The sequence below is a fragment of the Xyrauchen texanus genome, chromosome 6 (assembly GCF_025860055.1).
Source record: "Xyrauchen texanus isolate HMW12.3.18 chromosome 6, RBS_HiC_50CHRs, whole genome shotgun sequence".
Classification (NCBI taxonomy): domain Eukaryota; kingdom Metazoa; phylum Chordata; class Actinopteri; order Cypriniformes; family Catostomidae; genus Xyrauchen; species Xyrauchen texanus.
In genome coordinates, this window is record NC_068281.1 from 10,684,985 (window position 1) to 10,704,665 (window position 19,681).

The 19,681-nt window shown below is 36.6% G+C and overlaps 1 protein-coding gene across 3 annotated transcripts in view; it reads left to right on the forward strand.

The window, feature by feature from the left end:
• The first annotated feature begins 1,873 nt into the window (after positions 1 to 1,873).
• Positions 1,874 to 19,681, forward strand: part of esyt2a (extended synaptotagmin-like protein 2a) — a 36,408-nt gene continuing 18,600 nt past the window's right edge. For 2 of the 3 annotated variants that reach the window (XM_052128554.1, XM_052128555.1), the window contains exons 1-7: positions 1,875 to 2,648; positions 13,524 to 13,565; positions 13,673 to 13,807; positions 15,418 to 15,494; positions 15,582 to 15,654; positions 17,955 to 18,044; positions 19,084 to 19,139. In XM_052128554.1, coding sequence (XP_051984514.1) covers positions 2,271 to 2,648; positions 13,524 to 13,565; positions 13,673 to 13,807; positions 15,418 to 15,494; positions 15,582 to 15,654; positions 17,955 to 18,044; positions 19,084 to 19,139 — 851 coding nt within the window. In that variant the 5' untranslated portion in view covers positions 1,875 to 2,270. Of the gene's footprint in view, positions 2,649 to 13,523; positions 13,566 to 13,672; positions 13,808 to 15,417; positions 15,495 to 15,581; positions 15,655 to 17,954; positions 18,045 to 19,083; positions 19,140 to 19,681 lie in introns of all 3 variants that reach the window. The other variant, XM_052128553.1, reaches the window with a different exon arrangement.

Genomic DNA, 19,681 nt, shown 5'->3' on the forward strand with positions numbered 1-19,681 from the left:
AGGTGTAAGGTGGCTAGGGGTCTTTCAGAGTGACAGCTGCCCCTGATATTGCCTGATTTTATTACATTTTAATGAACGTATGACAGTGTTGACAAAAAGTGGGGACACAATTTTAAACCTTATGAAACATGCATGTGTTGTTGAAAAACAACCTTGCTCTATATGAGAAATGATTAAGTGTTGCTTTTGATGAAACAAGCTTTTCAATATATATATATATATATATATATATATATATATATATATATATATATATATATATATATATATATATATATATATATATATATATATATATTTTTATCCATTTTATTGCATATGAATAATTGAACCCTTCTCTGTGGACACATGTAGTGATGTAGTGAGAAGACAATAAGTGCCATAGATTTGACATAATAATCATTAAATAAAATGAGAAAATTGTGTTAAATACATTCTATTATTAATCCATCATAACATCTACAATTTAAAATACTTTCGATTTTAAACCTAATAGCAGTTACAATTGCAGGACGTGTTTTGTCCCAAGTCTCATCAGTGAACGCACATTAACGTTTCCAGGGTAAACTTCGACAGAGGTGAATGAGAGACCACAGAAAATATTATTTTCACTAACCACTATTACATTTGAATGACTTTCCAGAAGAAGAAAAAATAGAGAGCGGTAGATTAAGACAGTTAGATGGGAGAAGATGCCAAATTTACTGTCACTCGCTCAGCAAATGTAGCCTAATCGAAACCACCTTACCTGTGGTAATTTTTTTATTTAAACTAATTCAAGGGTAATATCAAAAAAGCATAATGTTAAAAACTTACACTCAATATTTTAAAACATTATCATATACAAAATGTTTGCTAGATTTATGCTGCTAAATAAGGCGGAAACGGGTCACCACATTATGTAAAAATAGGTCCCTGGGAGCGTTCCAAAGATGGCCGCCGAGTGAATTGACTTGCTAAAAAGACTTTGCTACAACAAGCTTTGGCTGGTTTTAGCCAAATAAACCCCATAAACCATTTAATTTTCATAAAGTGTCACCAAAGTTTGTGCCCAAATTACTGTAAAACTGTAATTAAATTAGTTCTTAAGTATTGCCCTTTGAAGCTTGCGTTTGGTCTGCACAAAAAAGAAATTGTACTAATAGCCTACTGTAGGTTATACAGACAGACACACACACCAGTCATTGCGAACCAGCAGAGTACTGACGTAGTTTGTCTAAAATAAACGGTAACATCAAACAAACGAGAGGGGTTTGAGACGCTGTCATTTAAAATAAGCTTAATTAATTTCAAGTGTGCTTTCTATGCGGGTTGTGCTCGAGTGCAAAGCGCACGAGATGCGACCGTTACATCCATTATCATGGCAGTAGGTCATATAACAGTTAAGACACACATATTATAAAATAACCACATAACATTTATTTTTTTAATTAATCAGCAACAATCATTTAACTTACAAGTCTAAAGAAATATGTTAATTTAAATGTATAACAATTTTTTTTAAAGCCTACACGTCAACGTAGGCCTATTATATAAATGTATATATATATATATAGTTGTTTACTGTACATTTAAATGTATTACTACGAGTATTTCGTGTCATCTTGATCAGCGCGACTCAAGCGTCGGTTTTCTAAATGAACAAATGTTGTCAAGTGAAGTGAACTTCAACAGATATGCAGTGAGTAGGGAGCAGTGACAGTGAGCACTTCGTAGGGACACTACGGAATGGAACGCACCTATAGTGTAAACTGCACGTGTTCTCTGTCCTCAAGTATAGATGAGTCCACACGATGGCGCTTACAGACTGTTTGAGAACGCTCGAGGCGCCACCCTCGATCTGCCAGAGAGAAGCTTACTGAGTAAACCCAGAGCAGAGGGTTTGGTCATTGTGTGTGTTATTATGCAGGATGTGGTAAGCGCGAGAGAGGTGGTACCGCTCTCAGCTCGCGCGGGGACGGTTGTGTGACTGCGAGACGTGGCGCGCGCTGAGACGGACAGCGGACTCGAGCTCGAGTTAAAAGTTCGTTGGAAGGGCGGATAATCACGGGCCGAAAGCCGCTCCATACAAGGCAAGGTCGGGTGGGGAGCAGTTTAGGGAGCAGCGCTAATCCAATCATCTGTGCTCCTGTGAAAAGCCCCGGAACCGAGCGACGCAACGCGTTTTGTTTTCTGTGATTTTTTTTTATAACGTTTGAGATGTTTCAATAGAAACTCGCTTATTTGTTTTGGTTAGTTTTTAGTTTTGTTTGTTTGTTTTTACTTCGGAGATGAGTGCGTCAGTAAATGGTGTTAACCCCAAACCGGGACAAACGGTCAGTCAGAATGGACCCGGTCCGGTTTCGAAACCAGGAGATGTTAAAACACCCGAGCCGGTGGTACCGGAGGAAGAGTCGCAGACTTCGGTGACGGACGCCACGCAGATGGGAATTAAGTTCGCCAAGACATTCCTGCTTATTTTCCCCATTTACGTGCTGGGATATCTAGAGTTCAGCTTCAGCTGGATCCTCATCGTCATCGCCGTGCTTTTTTGGCTTAAACGGAACCATGGCAGCAGATTCGCTCGGGTGAACCAGGCGCTGGCGTTCCTGGAGCAAGAGGACCGAGCGATTCGTCAGACTTCTCAGACATCGGAGCTGCCGCCGTGGGTGAGTGACAGTACTTTAGACTGTACTTTACATTACTTATTCTGCTAATGATTCACTTTGGTAAGTTTGACTTCAGACCCCAACCTTGACATATATCACCAATTCTAAAATACATAGCCCAGTTCAACCTGTATATCATCGCTCTATGGGGTGGGATGCTGCTGTGAGAAGTTTATGCATGTTTTCATTACTTACATATCCGAATGACTCAAATAATTATTTATGTGATCAAGCTCACAAATCAAATCTTAAATCAAAATCTGCCCCAGCAAGCACTTTGATACAAGTAGATGTTGCATAAAACACTATAGCCTTAAAAAATAATCTCAGTTACAATATTAGCCAATTGTAAACAATATTGGTAGAGATTTACTAGGGAGCTTATGCAAAGATGTAACCAAATACTCAAGATTGTGGAGTCAAATATAAAAATGTAAGAATACGTCATTGGAAAAACCCATGTAGATTGACCAACGATCCGATCTGGTCGTGCCCCCCGTTTACAGCCCTGATAATATGATCTGATAGTGAAATAATAAATCGGAGAAAGCATTCAGAATCACATTATTTTCAAGCAAATTTGAGCTGTCCTGGTTTATGAATGAGTTACAATAAAGAGTTGGAAGAACCAAACAAAAAACGCTATGCACACACACACACTTCATGACCCAACTACTTTTATACTACAAGTTGGATATAATGATTCACTTGTTAGTTATTGACACATACAAACACTGGCGAACAATTGGACACGATCACTGCCTTTATAAAACTTGCCCTCCAGGTACAGAGTCAGTTCATCTACTCATACACACATGCTCACTAATTGTATAGAAATGGAACATGGTGTGCTCCCCCCATTGATATGTCACCATGGCAACATTTCCTCAAGCATATGACTCTGTGTGGGTTGGTGATGTCATAATAATAAGCTTGATGTCAGAATTATAACACTGTCACTATAGTAACATGCCAGACCCACTCAGGAAAGAGTATTTATCTGAAAAGGATTAATAAAATTAGGGATGCAACAACTATCGATTAACATTATCGATTAGTTGTATATATGCGGCAACCACAGAGAAACTCCATCAGTGACGTCACTTTACAGCCCAGTGAAAATGTGTTGCATGATGAAACTCGTTTTTTAAATTACGGAGACAAGTTGAAGCAGAGAAAAAAACACTACCCAAGTTGTCCAGCGCACGAGAACAATTTATAAACTCTTCAAAGATCATAATAATCCTACAGTTTAAGGTGGAGCTGTTTCCGGTGAGTTGAAAGAGAACGTGTGCCGTTTGTTTCTCTCCAAAGCATAACTTGCATTTTACCGCTATTTTGTTTTATAATGTATACACGTTATTAATTCAAAATCAGTGGCGTACTGTATTTCTGCGCATTTCGCAAAACCGTTTGGTTTTTATCACATACGAGTCTCCGTTATACTTCACAGCGCAAACGAGCGCGCATCCGCGTCAACCAAACCGATCGCAATGGAGAAAGTGCCATCATTTTTATTAAACACGCATCATGTCACAGAGGTCAAAGTGTGCCGGGGGGTTTTCAGTCCCTCAAGGATTTTGCGATCGCAACAATTCTTTCAAAATTCACCCAATCTCCGCGTTGCTGTAGCTTGCATTTTTTTTTTTTTTTTTTAAACAACTTTCTAAAAAAACAAACAAACCGAAAATAATAGGGAATCCCATCGCTTTACTTCATGTTTGACAGCGGCAAAACATATGCTTGAAAATCGTGTTGCAGTCGCAACTTATCAAAATGCTCAGCTGCCGTTGTATCATCTCCATAGTAACTGTTAGCGACTCGGTCTCGTCTCCTCCACGTTGGGCGTTCACTATCAAAATCCTTGTCTAAACTTTCGCGGAACCGCTGACAGCACACACACATCACAGCTAGGTTTAATCTTCTCCCTGCGTTCTGCAAATGAGACCAAACCTGCGTTTATACACAGAATCCCTAACATTCACTTAAAATCCCCATTAGTTGTGTCGTAAAATGTGATTCGAATTTGAAGTACAGTAGGCTACGAAACTGAAAATGGCAATTTATGCTGAAAGTAAATGTTAATAATTTTTTTCCCTTCTGATATATAAAGGTCACATATAGATATATGCAATATATATTACAATATGACAAAAATGGCAATTTTCTCATATGGAAATTATTTTTTTTTAACCACTTGTGGAATTTAAATTTGAACATAAATGCTCCAAGAATAAAATACTTGAAGTCTAATTATATTTGTTCTTATATAGTCAGATTTATATATCAGACAATGTAGTAATGGCAACAGGCCTAATTATTGAATCCTCATTTGTGTTTTTAGTTTACAGATTTACAGATGTGCGTCTATTTTAACCTTAGATAAACGTTTTCTTGCATTGTCAGAGGCAGAACATTTTAATACAAAAGTAATTAAGGGTCTTCCAATTAGGGTTGCTCTGATACCAACATTTTGGCTTCGGTACAATACCAGCCCTGATACCTTGGTATCGATATATAATCAATAAATAAAAAGCTTCAGATTTTTTTTAGGAAATTACACAGAAAATGACTTGATTAAAAGAACTGCATAAAGTCTTCTAGATTCAAATTATGCATTTTCCATTTGAACTTTTCTGGATTCCATGTTAAATGTTTTAATGAAATGTTATGATCAAATGGTTTTAAATAAAATTTATACATACAGCTTTAATCAAATAAATTTTTTTTATATATATATATATTTATATAAAATATTGCAATTTTATTTTTGGTAAAATTAAATGCTGCACAACAGAGATTCACAGTATCAATGAAAACATGATTACATTTGGCACAAGGCTTCTTGCGCTTGTGATGGTGCTTACATATAATAATAATAATAATAATAATAATACAACCATTTAATATTACATAGTTGCTATTGAGTATTATTGCTACTTTTTGAATATTACATTTTTTATACAGTAATTATAATTTTATGTCTTCATTTTCACGTATCCATTTGAATAGTTTCATGTTAGCAGGACTTTTATTTTGACAGACCTTTTGATTTCATCCTGTTTTTCAGGGTAGTTATATCATGCTTGGGCTACGCATATTAAGAATATTTCTCTTAGCTAATAAATTATACAGGGAACCTTGGTACATTTCCGAAAATATTAAAGTGATGGTTCACCCAAAAATTAACATTTTCTCATTCTCATAATTTATTCACCCTCATGCCATCCTAGATGTGTATGACTTTCTTTCTTCTGCAGAACACAAACAAAGATTTTTGAAAGAATATTTCATCTCTGTTGTCCTCACAATGCAAGTAAATGTTGACCAGAACTCTGAAGGCCCAAAAGGCATTATAAAAGTAATCTATTAGACTGCAGTGGTTAAATCCATATCTTCTGAAGGGATATATCAGGTGTGGGTGAGAAACAAATGTTTTGGTCTGTCTGAGTTCTGGTCACCATTCACTTGCATTGTGAGGACCAACAGAGCTGAGATATTCTTCCAAAAATCTTAATTTGTGTTCTGCCGAAGAAAGTCTTACAGTTCTGAGATGCATGAGGGTGAGTAAATTTTTGGGTGTACTATTCCTTTAATTAAAAAAATTAACAACAGGTCCCAAACTATGCAGTTAATTTGCTTTTTATGGAACCGATATAATATCCAACCCAGCCAAAACTGAAGTTTAAACTTTAAGTAAAAAAAGTAATAAAAAAAAAAAAAAAAAACAATCCCAGGGCTCGACTTTAAGCACTATTATGTACTTGCCCTTAGGAGAAATATTGGATATTTACTTGTCTTTGTAAAAAAAAGGGTAGCGATTTACAATAATGTTCCAATTGTTAACATTAGTTAAAAACATTAGTAAACAAGAACTAAAAATCAACTATACATTTACAGAATTTATTAATCTTGGTTAATGTTAACAATAAAATTGTACATATATACTAATACATTTTTAATCCAAAATTGTATATGTTTACATTAGTTAAAGCTGAAGTATCTAATTTCTACGACATTTTACAAATTTGTAAAAATAAACTTTGTTTTCAAAACAACTTTCTGACTAATTAGTGTTCTGTCAGCTCATTCTAATTTAAGTCATACAATTAAATCAGCACCACAAAGTGATGTCATAGCTGGCAACAGCAATTACGTGGTTAGATCATGGAAAGAAGACATATATTTTGTTAGTTAAAGCAAAACAATAAAATACAAAAAACGAGTGATGTCAAAGTTGGGTGTCTGTTATTTTCCCAGTTGAGAACATAGTCTAGTCAATCAGCTAATCTACACAACTAGAATTAACTGGAAAGTAACTTAGCCAAGTTGGGCATCCGTGCATCACTCAGTTGTCTTCATTATACTGTACCCTGTCAAATTCATCCTTTCAGGTTGGGATGAATTTCCTCTATCTTTTAGATTCGTAACCTGCTGTGTTCGATTCAGTTTGATACTTTTTATATTTTATAATATGTAATAATGTATGTAATATGTGTTACACTAATAACTGAAAAACTACTGTTACAAGTTTAAAAGTGATGCTTTAAACTAGTAATGGTGGCTTGGGTGACATTTTCAGACCAACTATGCAGAGCTTGGGCTGTTTCTAGGATGCTTAATCAGTGGCCTAAGAATGTGATTATTCACACAAGAGTGTTTTAAAGACAAAAGCCTAAAAGCAGATTTTTATGTGACAATCGTATAAGCGTAATAATTGACGTAACCTTTCAAATCTTATCACGATCAAACAACCTTTTCAGGTCCAACAGGTGGAAAACACTAACTGTAGCCAACCAATCCAAAGTATCACAATCAGCCAACCTGAGTTTCACAGCATACCTGTTCATGTTTCGTGTTTCCATGCCTAAAACTGAGGGAAGGAACAATAACATCCTGTCTTGCAATGCCATAGAGTGAATTACGACAAGTGGAGTGAACACAGAGGAGTTTTGAATCCCTCAATGACACTTTCAACACACAGGCCTTTTAAAGCTGAAGTAATATGCCACAACTTTGATCTCAGGTTAGACAGCACACTCATTTGTTTAAAGTAACTGAAAACCATAGGAATCCTGCCAGTAGGCCAAAAGAAATTCAACACTGTGTAAAAACACATCTGACAGCCATCATAAAAACCTACGGATCATGGATCCGTCTTCCTGTACAAAATAAGATGCAAATGAATAATTATTTTCCAAGGTTCTTAAAAGAACAATTTTGAAGAACTTTTTTCTAGTCTAAAGAAACTTTTTTCACTACAAAGAACCTTTTGTGCAGTGGAAAGGTTCCATGGATGTTTTTCATAAAACCATACATGCTGATGAAGAACATTTTAAGAGTGTAGTTGATGGATTGGTAACAGTATGTTTGTTTTTGAGTGTTTGATAAAAATGACTGTGACATCAAAAGATCTTTGATATGGAGCTGGGTAGCTCAGCAAGTTAAAGATGCTTACTATCACAGTTTATGCTTGCTCGTTTATATTTTCGCGGGAGTTTGGCGCAAGACTTTGCTGACAGCGTGCACATCAGAGACCTTTAGAAGCGATTCATACGTTTCTCATGTCAGGAGGTTGACATCTGCGGTGCGACTCAGTGATGCTCGGACTTGGAGTTCAACTGAATGACTAGGGGCGGATTTACGATTTCTGAGGCCCCAAGCAACCGACCAAGCCGGGGCCCCATTTAGAAAATGTTTGCTTAAAATTATGTTTATGTAAAATGTATTTTAAATCATAATTTTAAATTCATCCTATCAACCATTGTAGTCAAGTACATTCAAAGTGTTTAATGAAACATACAAATCTAGTTAAAATTAATTAATGCATTTTTTACATTTTTCCACAATACAGTGATTAAAAAACAATATTTACCTACACTTTACAAATTTTTTTTTATTTTTATTTGGTTTGTATGCAAAACCTACAATTTCACCCAGTAACATTTTGGAATTCAGTTGTTATTTATTAATGTTATAACTAGGGCTGTCAATATAACACATTAATTCAGTGTGATTAAATTAAAAATAACTTGTTAAAAAAATTCACACAATTAATTGCAATTCCTCCGGACCGTAATAAGGAAGATTCCTGAGAAATGCAAGCTTGTAGTACCACCTATTTACTCCAGAGGGCAGTAATTGAAATTTCAGCTGTGTGGCAATGTGCAGTTTATACAGTGAAGAAAACAACCATCCAGCAGACAGCACGATACAAACATGCATTACATTCTTGCGTTCAAAACATTTGGAGCGCATATTTGAACTAAGGGATCTCAAGATGTGTTCTAATTATTAAACTATGTTTAACTTGACACAGTGACCTTAAAATGTTGTTTATGACGCAATGCACCCTAGACGCTACACAAGCATGTCTGACGCAGATGTTCATTGACAGGTCCTTAAACAAGCCCTCATAATAAATCTCCAACTGATTTAAAAATTTACTTGTGAAATGGATTGCTGTAAACTGTATGCCAATGATTGGCTTATGTTCAATTATATGGTAGTAAACAATACATTATATTCTAAAGCTGCTTTTTGTATTGTCTTATCAATGATTAACTCTTCTGTTACAAGAATGAAATATGTTTTAATTATCTGAATATTTTTTAATATATATATATATATATATATATATATATATATATATATATATATATATATATATATATGTATATGTATATATATATATATATATATATATATGTATATGTAATTTTTAAATATTTAAAGATAACTATGTATAATTATTTCATCATTATATATTGAATTATTGTTATATGAGGGGCTTTCTCGGCAAGTATATGCGATGAAATGTGATTAATTAATCGGGACACCATGTAATTAATTAATCGTAATCGATTGACAGCCCTAATTATAACCCAACAATTATATATTGTTGTCCGGTTTATCAGTATGAGATCGTATTATTGTTACTTTGAGGATTTGTTGTATACAATAGTAATATATTACTGTCTTATTTACTTTACTTTCACCTGGAGTTTATATTCTGATGTTGAGGCTGTATTTTATGTAAGCATCGTAGGCAACATTCGTATTGTAACAATAAACATACAAAGCACGGCGGCCCCCCAGCACAGAGCAGAAGGGGAAAAAACATTGCCATTTATCAAGCGGTGAAACTTTGCTTGTTGCAGAACAATCTGGAATAATGTTAAACATTGTAACAGTCCCCTCTTTGCTACCTGAACTTGTTCAGAACGTAAAACTTTGTGATACCTGTGCTAAAAAAACGAAACAATGTAGACTGAAATGGAACGCAGGTGTCTCGGCATGCATTTTTGAAACCTAAAGCTCTTATTAACTTAACACAGTGTCTAAAATTGTGCCAGTCCTCCATGAGACACTGAAGAAACAGCGAGACGCGGTGCAGCATGTTTGGCCATTCATCCAGTGCGTTTACACAGGAAAACAATGGAAAAACAGAGCAGATGCAGGCAATAGTACGTTCGGTGTGAACGGCCCCTAACTCATCCGTTCAAGTGTATCTGTGAGTGAGAGCACGTGCACAAAACAAGTTTGGATGGCATATCTATATCTATATATATATATATATATAACAACAGCATATAAAATGCATTCGTTAGCCTAAGTTTTGATTTATTTTATGATTGAATAACAACAACAAAACAATTGTGCAAACGTTATCCAAAACCAGCAGATCTATAATATTAAAATATTCAATAATTCAAGCTGACAGAAATTGGCTTTTCCAGGTGCACCCAATAATATAAATATTTTAATCTACTGACTGATTAATTATTTGTTATATACTTTTTACTATTGAAAGTTGGGGTAGTTGGACCAACAGCAAACCCACAGACTGTGTATTAGCAGAGCTTCTGTTCATTTCGCATGTGAAGGCGGCAGCATGAATCGAAGTGGCCGCAGTGAGGGTGGAAAATGGTCATGAAAAACTAAATTATTAATGTTTTTGGCACAAAAGGAAAAATATTCTAACATAGGGAGTTGACTTAGAGGAAAAAATTTAATAATAGAAAATTTGGCCCCATTAAACCATCATCAGAGCACGTATACATAATTCTTCTGCTGTTTCTTCTGTTTTTGCACTGGGAGAATTGAATGCTCTTTTTAGTGCAGTGCCAATCACCTCATGAAACCCATACAGTTGTGGTGTTGAGTTCACAGTACTCTAATTTTGCATATCTAAAAGGAGGTAGACTGTATTGTCATTACCAGTGACTTATTTGATTTTATATTAAAAATCACAAGTAAGCAGCTTCTTTAGTGCTGCACTGATTCACCCACAGCCTCTCCCACCTGCTCTTTCCCTCAGGAAACCCTGTGTCCATAGGGACAACGTTTCTCTCCTCCCCCTCATGTCAGCTCTCTCTGCTGGTTGGTTCTGATTAAACTGGAACTGTCCTCTCTTACATCAGCAGATCTCTCTATCTCCTCCCTTATTCGTCTTGTCAGCCTGTAAAATGCTGAGGGGGTCTGTCTGTCTGTTTCCCTTCAGCAGAGACCATTGTTTACCTCCACATTCATTAAAAAACATTCAAACTTTTTGATTGATCACATGAGCAGTAAAGATCTTTAGGTGTCAAGTTGTCAACAGAACTTGTCTTAAAGGAATGTTTCGGGGTTAAGTTCTATCGACAGGATCTATGGCATGCGGTTGATTACTTCAGAACATAATTTTCTCTTATCCCTCAGTTTGAAAAAAAGAAGCAACATTTTCTTAACGGTAATACACTTACAGTGGAAGACTATGGGACAAGTCATTTCACTGGATCAGCATTAAAAATACACACTACACAGTATGTACAGCCACAAGACTTATCATTTTATGTGTTATAACAAACATAATGTTGTCCAACCAACTTCTTACATTGAGTCTGACACATCAGACACTACACACACACACAAGCTAAAATAGCACAACAAATGCCCTCTAACCTGTTCACCAGTCATGCTGACTCATCTCAAAGAGACAAGCCTGAGATATTTCACCAAATCATTAAGCAGCTATAGTTGTAAGTCCTTCAATAAAATCGACGGCTCTCTTTGAGTCATTCGGGCATCAAATGAGGTCAAATCTATATGAGGTACTTCCTGATTGCTACAGTCACTCTCAGAATGCATGTATTTGGATGTGTTGGCATTGGTATGTTTCTCAACTGGACAGCAGGTCTCTTGTATGGTAAAGTCATCTGCTTAAATAGGAAATAACGTTGCCTAACATCAGATCTGAAACACAAACAGGCATACACACCCATGCAGATAAATCACACATTACTGTTTTTTTATGCAGCATTGCATGCTCAGACTAGCTGCATGTGTCATATTAAATAAATACTGCCCTATTTTAACAAATATTACTGTGTGTGTGGATTAATTTCACAGTATGTCTGTGTGTTTGAAAGAGACTCTGAGCCCTAGCGTAGACTTTGAAGCTTTTTTATGGCCAGAGGTTTGTCTTTGCTTGTTTATGACAGAGATAAGGCATGTATACAGATTGTAGTCTTTGTGTAATATCAGATCAGGCTCAGTGATGACTACAGGCCATGGGAATTAGTGGGCTAACTTTAGCTGCTGTCTGCTCTCCGTGTGTATATTCAGGAAATAACACAGCTTTGAGTCATAGGCTGGCTTTCTCCCTCAATAAAATATGAGAAAAAATAAAGCCAAAAACAAGTCAGGGATTTTCCATTTGGTGTTCCTGGCATCTCTATCACTGCATCGTTCCTTCTAGATCTTTTCTCCTTACCACAGTTTAAATGACTCTGAAGAGATGAACGAGAGAAAGAAAGAGAGAGAGAGAGAGAGAGAGAGAGAGAGAGAGAATCATGTCTACCTTGCAAGCATGCAGTGCAACCGTATTAGCTACAAAACGAATAGGCTTGTGTTATAATTGCGTGAAGCTGTCTACACAAGCTCACAAAGTACTGCATCTTAGTTGTATACTTTTCTCTCAAACTGAGTTTTGTGCTTACATGCGCATGACCACACAAACACAGAGAGAGAGAGTTTTGAACAGGTAATATGTTAATAAATATGTTTTTATATTATAGGTTGCAATGGGGCTAAAGGCCCCTATAAGACGTATTGAATATACATTTCTCCTAAAACATTAGATGGCAGAACTATTACGGTACCTTCCTAAACCCCTATAACACTGCAACAAAAGTTTTTTACTTTTTGTTTGTATTATTATTCATTAAATATTGTTATATATATTCCCTGTCATTACACACTTTGGGACCACAATATATGTATGTAAAACAGATTTTACATGAATCAAAAATGTATCCATTTTGAATGGTTTTCAAAATGGTTCAAAAATGACCTAAAGGCAAAAAGAAGGGTGCAGTTTCTTAACAGTATTGGAAGGTTAAGAAAGAGTGTTTTGTCAGAGCTGTGGCCTAGCTGTTAGTGGAAAATATTACATTACACATAGTTTACAATACATTTTGTGCAAGTTACTAGAAATAATTTCCTCCTAGTCTCCTCTCTACTGTCCCTATCAGTAAAAATGGGCAAAAGCACTAAAATAAAAAGGGAATTTTTCACAAGGTATTGAAATCAGTTTGAAAATATTTCCTGCAAAAAAACATGAGAAAAACGCTTTAAGGCTTTAATCTTGTAACATGTTCAACAGTTTCTAAGATCCCAACACATGCTGATCTGCTGAAGTGTGAATATATTCCACATTGAGTTTTTTTTCACCATCATTGAAAGCTTTGCATGTCACCTGGTTTTGTGAGGTGAGGAGGTGTGAGCTGGTGACGTGCTATGCCTAAGTATGTCACTTGTACTAAAATCAGCCTGAGAATTCAAATAATACATTTAAATAAAATGCTTAATATATAAATCTACTTTCTGTTTCAGGTTCATTTTCCAGATGTGGAGAGAGTGGAGTGGCTCAACAAGGTGTGTGTGTGTGTGGTGGGCTAGTTTATTAAAAATAGATCTGGGTCTATGCTAACCCAGAAATGTCTTCTCCAGAGCATTAACTCTCTTTGGTCTTTCTCTTTCAGACTGTACAGCAGATGTGGCCATACATTTGTCAGTTTGTAGATAAACTCTTCAGAGAGACCATTGAACCAGCTGTGCAGGGAGCCAATGCACACCTCAGTACTTTCACCTTCTCTAAGATAGACATGGGGGACAAGGTACACGTAAAAAACTTGTGTGTGTGTGTGTGTGTGTATATATATATACAGTATGTGTGTGTGTGTGTGTGTGTGTGTGTGTGTATCACTTTATGGAACAAATGTCCCCATAAGGATAGTAAAACCGAATGTGTGACCTTGTGGGGACATTGTGTCGTCCCATGAGGAAACAGCTGATAAATCATACTAAATTATGTGTTTTGAAAATGTAAAAATGCAGAAAGTTTTCTGTGAGGGTTAGGTTTAGTGGTAGGTTAGGTTTATGGATAGAATATAAAGTTTGTACAGTATAAAACCATTATGTCTATGGAAAGTCCCATGAAATATGGAAACACAATGTGTGTGTGTGTGTGTGTGTGTGTGTGTGTGTGTATGTATGTATATATATATATATATATATGCAGATAATTAACTAAGGTTGATTTCACACTTGGTTCGATTTCTTGAACCAAACTCGAGTTTATTTTTTCCCCCCTGCCCCGCTGGTCTCCGTTCACATCATATTTTTGGGTCATATGTAGACACAGCCTATAATAAAAATGAGTTACAATTTGCAACTTTACCTGGCTGATCATTTCTGTTTGCTGGCTCATTAATATCGCAGACGATTATGCTTACTTAACCACGAGAGGCAGAAACTGTGATCGCAGTTAAAATACGATTAATTGTGCCTATATAATGTGCTTTTTTCACCCACTTTTTTCAGAAATGTTCCACAGACCCCAGTTTGAAAACCGCTGCCCCAGACCACCTTTTCAAGTGTACTCTGGTGTGGTTCATGGGTGCACATCCGAGTTCAGAAAACAGAACTCACACCACCCAAACGAACTGAATTTTGATGTCATTTGGACTCCGGTGCACTCCAAAAGTGCTAGTGCGGCAGCGCCCTACATTAATTTACTAAATATAAATTCGGAAAGAGCACGCCCATCTAATCTTTCAATTAATTATTAGAGTATAGAAGCAACCTCTTACCTCAACTAGATTATAGATGATATGGGCACGTGACTCGTGAAATGAGAAAACATCTTGAGTTTTATTATTTTTATATAAATACAAATATAACAACTACATACTAATCTTAACCCTTCCCCTAAAATAAAACATTTGCATATTTCTAACCATGCACATTTGCATGATTTTTTTTTCTTCTTTATTTTCTCTCCCCTTTTCTCCCCAATTTGGAATGCCCAATTCCCATTGCGCTCTAAGTCCTTGTGGTGGCGTAGTGACTCGGTTGCCTCCATGTCTGAGCCTCCGCATCTTGTCACGTGGCTTGTTGAGTGTGTTACAGCGGAGACATGGTGCATGTGGAGGCCTACGCTATACTCCGCGGCATCCATGTGCCCCACCGAGAGCGAGAACCACACATTATAGCGACCACGAGGAGGTTACCCCATTTGACTCAACCCTCCCTAGTAACTGGGCCAATTTGGTTGCTTAGGACAGCTGGCTGGAGTCACTCTGTACGACCTATATACAAACTCCCAACACCAGACCCCCTCATATTTACCCCTTCATATTGATTGACGTATTTATGTATTCTGTTTACATTTTGGCTCCTATACAAAATGAAATAAAAATGAAATCACTTAAATTTTTTTCTGCAGCCCCTCAGGGTGGATGGAGTGAAAGTTTATACGGAAAATGTAGATAAGCGACAGATTATTATGGACCTACAGATAAGGTAAAAACACACACAAATAAAGTTACCCTTTAGGACTCATTATTGGGGTTCAGAAATTCATATTTTTGCCTTGTTCTGTTTGTGCAGTTTTGTTGGAAACACAGAAATTGATGTGGACATCAAACGATATTACTGCCGTGCAGGAATCAAGAGCATTCAGGTAAGAGTGTGTGTGTGTGTGTGTGTGTGTGTGTGTGCGTGGGGGGGTGGGGGGGGGTTGTAAATAACAACCATGGGAATCGAGACTTTGCTATTTTATTCTCAGTTGATTTGCTTTATTTCCAGATATTCCAAAGTTGTTGCTGTGTTTGTTTCCTTAACTTTCTATTGCGACCTGAATTGGAATTGCGATGCAGCAGTGGGGTTTCCCGCTAACGTAAATCCCAGAGATTTCCCAAATGTCTGAGGGCATATACGCAAACATGAGGGCCAGCCAATATTTTACATTGATGGTATAAATGGGTATAGTTTATAGTGTATGTGATTTTTCCATCTGGACTCCCAGAAATGTTTTATACTTTCCACTGTGTTAACTTGTTGTTGGTCTCCGTCCTATGTTGTTTGTTATCCCGGTCTGTTCCTCACACGTGCATTCTTCAAATAAAAACCAGAATGCAGCTTATGTGTTTACATGGCCATATTATATTTCTCCAAGAGAAACCTAGGTGTGTTAAACTGCTTCTCTTAATCCCTTAAGCAGCGTAACACCGTGTCCTGACCAAACACGACACACGATAAAAAGTATCTTATCCATGTTAATCAGAGTTTTTGGTCCTAACCAGCCATGACAGTAAAAGGGCTTCTATATTTTTGAAATGGTTTCTATTTTTGCGACGTCGTGCCAGACAGCGCAGACAACAAATGGGTCTAAAATTCTTCTTCTTGAAGTATATTAAAGCTGGCATCTCACTAGCCGGTACACAACAACTTAATTTTTGGGTGAGGGTGTCACACACCTACCAAATGTTGTGCTTGAGGTCTTGTTTTCTTCAGCCGGAGCTCTGTCACACACACACACACACACACACACACACACACACACACACACACACACACACACACACACACACACACACACACACACAGACAGTTTCAGAATGGTAGAGGGGAGACATACTGGCTCATTCTAACTTTCTCTCTGCTTCACCATTATGTGGAGATCAGCGAAATAACAACAGGAGTACCACATGAACATAAATCGTAACTGAATGAATAAGGATGCAATTCATAAAGTAACTTTTCAATGTGTGTGATTGTGTATTTATCCCCACGGGGCTTGCCGTTGAAAGTGTTATGGCGCTTATGTGTGAGAATTTGTTGCATTCAATAAACCTACTGTTTTCAAAATGTTATTGTCAGTTATCCTCATTTTAGTGTATGAATAGTGCAGTGTCTCGTCACGCCTGGTGTGTACAGACAGGTTGCTTGTCGCTGGAATCTTATCACGTCACGTCTGGTTAGGACACGGTGTAAGGAAATCAGCATTCTAATTTACATGACGTCTCAGAATGCCACTTTCTGCAAAAACCTTGGAATAAACCATTTTCTTAAGTACATGTAAACGTGGTCCGTATATATTAGAAAAAAGTGAAAAGGTTTACTTTTAAGGTTGGGGTTAGTCTTTTGTAATTATGATCATCAGTATAAAAGCAATAGAAGTTTATGCTGCCCTGCAAGAGCAAAACAGAAATTACACATTTAGTCATAGTTGAGTTATGAAAATGGCTTTAAAGACACTTTTTTTTTTTCAGTTTCAGTATTGCCATAGTTACTGTATTTTGTTTTTAGGGCATTATGTCATATCCTCATTTAGATTAATAGGAAAGTGTGTGTGTGTGTGTGTGTGTGTGTTACCCTAAAAACTCTCAGAGAGTCCACTGATATCTGTTCATCTTACATTTTGGTTATTTTTGTATTATATATCAGAATAGCGCCTCCAATTTATTAGATCAGAGTCAGACATCATTGATAATGTCCATCACTGTAAAATCTGTAAGCAGTTATTTGGTTAATTTTTTTATGTTTTTCATAGTTTTTTCCCTATTATTGGACAGGATAGTTAAGAATTTACAGGAAACAATTGAACCCTAAAGATAGGGGGCCAACCCTTTAAAAAAAAATTCTGGCCCTGTGAAGTTTAGCGATGTCCCTGGGTAGCACACATGCTATGCCAAGTTATGCCAAAGTGCTAATGCCAGTGAGGCACGTTTAAATCCAATTTGTGTCTTTTTACATTTCAATAACATTAATTAATCAAAGTGACATCAGAGCCTTAAAGCTAAGTCATTACCTGTGTTGTCTGGGGATCCAACCTGTGACCTTGTTGTTAGCTCTTCTTCTTGTTAGGAATATATACATTTTCTTACCTGATATTTTATGCTACCAATTTTGTGTAAATGGCTAACATTGGCGTATGTTGTTCCTGGTGCCAAAGTTTGTTTTGTTTTTGTTTATGTGTAGCTTAATGGGGTGTTAAGGGTCATCATGGAGCCATTGCTAGGAGACATGCCTCTTGTTGGAGCACTGTCTCTATTCTTCCTCAAGAAACCGGTATGTAATCTCAACATATGCACACACACACACACACACATACACCACCAATGAAAACACTCTTTCTCTCTTTTGTCTTTATCTAATCAGTTTTACTGCATACCTGACTTTCTTACATTAGACTATTAATCAACATAAAGAAATTATGAGAATATGCCTGTTATTTAATAAACACGCACCCTATTAACTCCAGTGGTTTTAACTGCTAGGCTTTCCTTAAACTCAAAACACTGCTCTTACCTGCTTTTCAGAAACTGCTGCAATCAAACAAGATCTCTAAATCTATAGCCATTCAAGCTGTCCCAAAACTTTAAACTATTAATTGAAATGATCAGAAATTGTGATCCTTAACTAGTAATGAAACTGCATTTCTATTGGTTGTCTTCGGTGGTATTGATCTGAAAGGAACGTAACTTTATATCTTTAAAGGGATCGTTCACCCAAAAATGGAAATTCTCTCATTATTTACTCACCCTCATGACATCCAAGATGCAAATTACTTTTCTTCTGTAGAACACAAACAAACATTTTTAGTAGAACATCTTTGTTTGTGTTCAGCAAAAAAAAGAAAGTCTTACACATCTGAGATAGCATGAAGGTGAGTAAATGATGAGAGAATTTTCATTTTTGGTTGAACTATCCCTTTAAGTGTCATGAACCGTTTTATTATACCTACTTCCATTAGAGCAGCAGCTGTTCAATACACTGCCTGTGTCCAATCGGAGTAAAAATTCTTAACTGGATGGTTCTGATTGGATGCTGGTGCAGATTATAGGTGCTATAACTGAAGTTTTTAAACCTTTAATCACCTTTTAGCTTTTTGCAGTTCACATAAATAGTCAGGTGGTGTGAGAAAATTATTCTTAAAAGTACAAGTTCCATGTAGTCTCATGTGTATGTATAATAATTATAAAATAATTGATTTTTTTAAATAGTCTTAGATGTAGCATGCTGCAAAGCAGGACACTGCTTGACATGTCATGTCAACTACCATCCGACAGCCATAGCTCAATCATTTTTGTGTGTTTGTCTCTGTCAGTTGCTGGATATAAACTGGACTGGTCTTACTAACATGCTGGACATCCCAGGAATAAAGTAAGTGACACACAAGACACTACAGTACAGAATGTTCTGTGTGTTTGTATAGATGAGTATTTGTGTGTATAATGATTTTGTAAGCAAATTATTATTTCAGCTTTGTAAAACCAAGAAGTAGACTAGGCAACATACACATGCTGTCATGTTTTTTGTGCTTTGAGGTGGCACATATAACGCTCTCTCTCACATGCATTATGCATACTGCAGTCTCAGAAATTTTGCTCTTCCTGTCTGACAACATCTGAGGATCCGTGGAAACGCCCTCTTGTAATGATGGGTTTTATCATAATAGTTGACCCATCAGCACGTACCAACTATTTGTGTGAGATTTCAGTCCAAACACAGAGTTAAATGTGTTTGCCCCAGTGGAGTAACCTTAGATCTTTCCTATTTCTCTCTCTCTCTCTCTCTCTCTCTCTCTCTCTCTCTCTCTCTCTCTCTCTCTCTCTCTCTCTCTCTCTCTCTTTATAGTCATATTCCTAGGTGGAGCTGGTGTTGTGTGTTTTGTGGTTAAGACGTGTGAAATAAGATTTTGTCCA